Here is a 6,780-nt window from a genome sequence, read left to right on the forward strand (position 1 = left end):
GGCCTCCCAAAGTGCTGGGATTACAGGCTTGAGCCACCACGCTCAGCCTAAAGTTGGTGATCTTAACGTACAGCAAAATTTGAGATGGAAAACCATTATAAAGTTTTAAGCAGAAGAGGGATAGATTTGCAATTTCTGTTAGACACTTTCACAGGATGATTAACAGGAGAACAAAACTGAAGGATGCTATAGCAGGATACCAAGCAAAAGGTGCTAAAGTTTACCAAGTCAATAGTAAAAAAAATAGAGATAATAAGCAACGGCACAAAATGTTATACTGTTTTCAGATATCATCTCAAATAGTTCTGCATCATGGAAAATATAACTACATGAGAAACCATTTTAACCAAAAATCATTTCATGTGTTTAAATTTCTTTCCACGTGCCTTTCTTTTCAAAGAGTTTCAATGTATTCTACTATAAAAACTCTAAATTATGAAATCACCTGTCATATAAATTAGAATATTGCTTCTATCATCAGAAAGAAGACGTTTTGACCGAGGAGTACTAGGTGGGATCCTCCCAGTTAATACCCGTAAAAAATTCTCAACAGTTACCTAAGAGGGAAAAAACAAGAAAAATCAGATGAAATAAAACCTGGGAAATCCTGACAAATTATTTTTTACTTTCAAAAATGTTCCTTCTTCTTTCTCCATATATTACTCAGCATCAACTGAAAATAAAACACCCCAAAATTATATAACTTAATTAAAATACATTCATTTAAACATATACCTCCAAGCAACTTTGTTACTATTTTTAAAAGTACTAAAAACTAACAAAGAAGGCAGGCCATGGTGGCTCATGCCTATAAACTCAGCACTTTGTGAGGCCAGAGCAAGGGGATTGCTTGTGGGCAGGAGTTCAAGATCCGCCTAAGCAACATAATGAGACCCCATTTCTATGCACACACAAAAAATGTTTAGAATAGCCAGGTATGGTAACATGCTCCTGTTGTTCTAGCTATTCAGAAGGCTGAGGCAGAAGGCTCATTTGAGCCCAGGAGTTCACCACTGCACTCCAGCCTGGGCAAGAGAGAAAGACTATGCCTCTTAGGAAAACACAAAAACAAAAACAAGCAAAGTAAGACTACCTTGGAGAAAAATAAGTTCTGAATTTAAAACTTTAAATGCTATGTGAAGTGCTGCCTTTAAATACTACTAAAAAGCTGCGAAATTATTAATATGGCTGGGCATGATGGCTCACACCTGTAATTCCAACTACTCAAGAGGCTGAGGTAGGAGGACCACTTGAGGCCAAGTGCTCAAAAACAGCCTTGACAACATAGTAAGACCCCATCTCTGGAAAAATAAAATGAGCCAGGCATGGTGGTGCACACCTGTAGTCCCTGCTACTCAGGAGGCTGAAGTAGGAGGATCACTTGAGCCCAGGAGTTCAAGGCTGCAGTGAGCTATGATATGGCCACTATACTCCTGCCTGGGTGACAGAGCAAGACTCCAGCTCTAAAAAAATAAAAAATTAAAATTATTAATCCCTCTGCATAGGCAATTCTGTGGGAAGATATGAAATATAAAAATTTTTAAATAAATTCAACTACACTATGGCAGCTAATTTGTACAACTACTTAGTCAATTATAGATTAACCATCAAATAAAACAGTTCCATGTTCATTACCTGGGTGACAGGCTCAATCATATCCCAAACCTCAGCATCACACAATATATCTTTGTAACAAACCTGCACATGTATCCCCTGAATTCAAAATAAAGTTTGAAAAAGAAAAAAAAAGTTTCATATATATTTCCCCAAAATTACATATCTTTAATTTTTGAATGCACTTTGTTTCTTAGATTTTGTTAGTGGTATCTTTAACATGTAAAAAATTCCTAACACTTTAAACTAGATTTCCCAATCTAGAATTTCTATCCCTCTGGGATTCTTTGAAGGCATATTTAAAGTTGTAAAGAGTAAAACACTGATTTAAAGCCAACAGCTGAGTCATATATTATGCATATCTACATTTAAAAAGTAGAAAACCTATCCAGTTTTCTTGTTCATCTATTCCCTAGAACATGAGTGTATAAATTGTATGTATACACATTTGTGTGTGTGTAAACTGTTTGATTTACATTTTTCCTTCAAGACAGCAAAATGCTAATTGTTTTAACAGGAATTCTTGTTGGCCAACAAGGAAGGAAAATGTTTGGCCTATATTTTAAGATGACTAAATAAACAAGTAAAAAGGCAAACATACATATTTAATTAAATGAGCCAACATTTTTGAGTGCCTAACACCAGGCTACAGGTACTTGCCAGCTATATGATACATAAGATATAGGCCCTCTTAGCTTACAGTCTAGGAGGAAATAGATACGCTTTTAAAATTGCTTCAAGAGTGGTCTGGGAGGCCGGGCGCGGTGGCTCAAGCCTGTAATCCCAGCACTTTGGGAGGCCGAGACGGGTGGATCACGAGGTCAGGAGATCGAGACCATCCCGATCTACATGGTGAAACCCCGTCTCTACTAAAAAATACAAAAAACTAGCCGGGCGAGATGGCGGGCGCCTGTAGTCCCAGCTTCTCGGGAGGCTGAGGCAGGAGAATGGCGTAAACCCGGGAGGCGGAGCTTACAGTGAGCCGAGATCGCGCCACTGCACTCCAGCCTGGGCGACAGAGCTAGACTCCGTCTCAAAAAAAAAAAAAAAAAAAGAGTGGTCTGGGAACACACAGGAAATTGTGTCTTACTTTTGGTAGGCTTGGTAAAAGGGGAAGTATTATCTCTTTTTTTTGAGACGGAGTCTTGCTCTGTCGCCCAGGCTGGAGTGCAGTGGCGCAATCTCTGTTCACTGCAAGCTCCACCTCCCAGGTTCACGCCATTCTCCTACCTCAGCCTCCCAAGTAGCTGGGACTACAGGCGCCCGCCGCCACGCCCAGTTAATTTTTTGCATGTTTAGTAGAGACGGGGTTTCTCTGTGTTAGCCAGGATGGTCTCGATCTCCTGACCTCGTGATCCGCCCGCCCGATCTGCCCGCCTCCGCCTCCCAAAGTGCTAGGATTACAGGCGTGAGCCACTGCGCCCAGCCAAGGGGAAGTATTATCTAAGAAGACTTCATAAAAGAAGACTTCAAATATTAAGCATATTCACCATCTTTTATGTTTAAAATGAAGTTTCAAAGGGAGAAAATACAATGTAATATCATTTTTTTACATTTACATTTTTATTTCTAATCACATAGTCATAAAAAACACTAGAAGCATATTGAAAGTGGTTATTTCTAAGTAGTGAAAATATGGGTGAGTTGTTAGTCACTATAGTTTTTCCACAATTAATACAATTACTAAAACTAATAAACTTGATAATTTAGGTCAAATATGAAAAAATACGTTCACTATAAAATATATTTACTGTAAAAGAAAGCTGACACATTAAACCTCTCTATAATACTCTAACATTGAAGTCAATATAAAGTTTTCCTGTCCTAGATAAAAACATAAAATGTTCATGCTTTAATATTTTACTTATATATCATTGCCTTAATATGAACTCCAGAGACAGTTACATCAAGGCTTCAGTAACAATTAAGTTTAAAGAAAAACAATAAGACAATTTTATTCTGCCATTGTTTTAGAGCTTAAAAGTAACAATGCCATTTCAAAAATGTGGCTAAAGAATTTACCTCATAACTTCTATAATCCACTTCCACATCATCTCCATACACATTTAGTTCCATATTCTTGTGACTAAACACTGTAGCTGGTTTGGGATTTCTAGGATTACAGGCCATATCATCTGCAAGCATTAGGACAATGTGACTAGGGAAAAAAACAAAAACAAAAACGAAAAACTCCAGTAAATATATAATTCAGATAAAAGGAAAAGCTAAACACAAATTTATTTATGTCATGTAGCTACTGTGTTCATTTTTCTCCTCCTTCAAAAAAACTATTTTCAACTATATACGTGAAGGCACCTTAATTATTTTTCATATCCTTATGTAGTATACATTTTAAAGTAGAGAAATTAGAACAATCTGGCATAAACTTATGAACAGAATTTCAAGTTACTAATGTTTTTCCGAACAATGCATACTTTATGCCATATAGCAAAGGGAAGCTAAAGAAACTGTTTTTCCTCAAGCATCGAAAATATTTTTTAGTAAAACTTTACATTCTCAAGACTTAGAGTCCACATTAAACTATGATGCCTCAAAGAATTTAACTTTCAGAATCCCAAATGCTTGAGTATAAAAACATGCAACTGATCAGTAAGTACAATCAGTTTAGCACAAGAGCACACCTCCAAGCCAATCACTTCTGACAAGATCCCCAAATCCACTCCATTTCCCTAACACCAGCAACCACCACCTTCTGGCTAGATGCTGGAATAGCTCCCTATCTGGCATCCTGCTTCTTCTCTCACCCTCTTTCAGTTCATTCTCCTAACAGCCCCCAGAATGATCTTCCTTAAATAAGTCAAATTATTAAATGTTCCCACTTAAAAGTTTCCAAGGACTCCCTATTATATCTGTATTTAATTCTTTTTTGTTCTGCAGTTCCATGCATCCCTATTACATTTAGAGAGAAACTGCAACTCCTTGCATCATCTAAAAGGCTTATTTAATCTGGTCTCTGTCTCTCCAACTTCAGCCTCTACCACCCACATTCTCTATGCTACCTCCACAGTGGCCTTTCTGTTCTTAGAATATGCCAAGCCTTTCCCACTTAAGTGGCTATTGACCAAATTTAGACTTCACTCCTCCCAGATCTTCATATAATTTCAGCCTCAGCTATGGTACTCTATCTTATTATGTGTTTTATTTTCTTGAGGACATCTATGAATCTGAAATCCTCATCATCTCCTATCACCACCCCCCACCACCACCATTAGAATATAAGCTCTCTGAGGGTAAGGGCTATATCTGTCCTGTTCACCACTGTATCACTCACACTACATACTAGGGCTTGGCATATAGTATGTACTCAGTAAATAATTTTAAGTGAATGAAATATTTTAATTTTTGCTTATAATTTCTTTACAAGGAAATAAAATCGCTCTTTGATACTTCTCATCTTCACTCTACCATTAAAACTGGTGAATAACAATCAGGAAATTCTCCATTCTACCATATCTTGAGTTTCCCAAGCATAAGGGAAAAATTAATGTGGCATACATAATTAGTTTGGCAGGAGACAGCAAGAAGAAAATGTTCTGCTACATATGTTCCAAATACATTAAAGTTCAAAACTGAAACATTATGATTTTTCTTGAAAATTGGCTAGATTTCTACTCTGAAAGTGTTCCAATCCTGCCACGTTCAAAGATCAGATCCTCAGCTGTTACTGATTCATTTTCACAGCATAGTGAAAGTCATTCCTCTTAAAACAGAAAATACATCTTCTCTTTTTTAAAACTTAAGGAGATCATTAATTTATATTAAACAAATATCAATCATATATTCCTTTGTTAAACAAGACTGAATTGACCTCCAAATGTCAATACAAAAATGAGTATTTCTTTAGGCTATGTTTTCTGTTTAGGGTTAATTTCACTCTATGAAATGAAATAATTATTCAATAGCTATACAGTGTCAATATCAATCAGAAAGAAGTACTAACTTCAACTTAAAATCATAAATTTAATCAACATTTCTCTTACGAGATAATTTTGAGCCTCAATATAAGTACTATGACCTGTTAACACAATCAATATATTATAAAACACTGTACTTGAAATAATATAGAAAAAGAGAAGTTGGGAAACAGAATGGATTTCAAATGTTTTGAAGTCCAACCACATATTCTAATTCACTGTTTCTCAAACTCAAGAAGTGTACAGAACTCTTTTCTAGAAAAAAAAAAAAAATTTTCACTTGGTCCAAGTGTTAAGTTATTTATATAACAGTATTTAAGTATACACATGCAAACAAACTACTTAGGCTTACAGTTCTTACAAAACTGTAAAATCAAGAGAAAAGTATAAAATTCTAATAAAACTAGCAAACTAATAATACTATAAAAACATTAATCCCATTGAAAGATGACATTATTTTCCAAAAACTAAACACCTGCTGCTTTAACAGAAGAGCTTCAAGTCTGGTTCTACATTTAACTTGTATGTGTGTGTGTGTGTGTGTGTGTGTTTTGATATCCATAATTGTTAAAGCGAACTAAAATGGCCTGAGAAGGATGGCATACTTCTATATTTGAGTCCTTGTGGACAAGCTGCAACCTAACTTAAGAGGTAGACAAGATGGAAAATCCAATTTAGGAGTATGCACTTGTAACAATGGCTGAGTCTTGGCCAATGCCAGCAGCCATACTTCAGCCACTCATATACTGCCAAGTGCTCAAACTGTGTTCAAATAAGTAAAATGCCAACCTGTAACCAATCCAGTTGTTTGTGTACCTCACTTTCCAATTTCTGTACCTCACTTCCCTTTGTCTCTAATCTGCTTCTGCTATGTGCTGCACTGGAGTCTCTCTGAATCTGCTGTGATTCTGGGGGCTGGCCAATTAGTGAATCGACAGAAACTGGACTGGGTCCAGGATCAGATCTGATCCAGTGATTAACTGGCTTGAATCCAGTTAGAGGCTTCTTACATCTGAGTGAGTCAGAAAGAAACTGGTAGTAAGTGGTAATATTGCAGGGGCTATAACATTTGGCTTTTGAAAATTCGCAGGGGCCGGGCATGGTGGCTCACGCCTGTAATCCCAGCACTTTGGGGGGCCGAGACAGGCAGATCATGAGGTCAGGAGATCGAGACCATCCTGGCTAACATGGTGAAACCCTATCTCTACTAAAAATACAAAAAATTAGCCGG

General features: G+C 36.8%; 1 protein-coding gene across 2 annotated transcripts in view; it reads right to left on the reverse strand.

Moving 5' to 3' along the window:
• The window catches only part of PIGK (phosphatidylinositol glycan anchor biosynthesis, class K), a 121,045-nt gene that overhangs the window by 73,334 nt on the left and 40,931 nt on the right, over positions 1-6,780 (reverse strand). Inside the window, exons 4-5 of one of the 2 annotated variants that reach the window (XM_011953153.1) lie at positions 3,637-3,772; positions 446-557 (exon numbers count right to left, since the gene is read on the reverse strand). In XM_011953153.1, the coding sequence (XP_011808543.1) occupies positions 446-557; positions 3,637-3,772 (248 nt within the window). The remainder of the gene's footprint in view (positions 1-445; positions 558-3,636; positions 3,773-6,780) is intronic. The other variant, XM_011953154.1, reaches the window with a different exon arrangement.

Source organism: Colobus angolensis, unplaced genomic scaffold (assembly GCF_000951035.1).
Source record: "Colobus angolensis palliatus isolate OR3802 unplaced genomic scaffold, Cang.pa_1.0 Scaffold359, whole genome shotgun sequence".
NCBI classification, from domain to species: Eukaryota; Metazoa; Chordata; class Mammalia; order Primates; family Cercopithecidae; genus Colobus; species Colobus angolensis.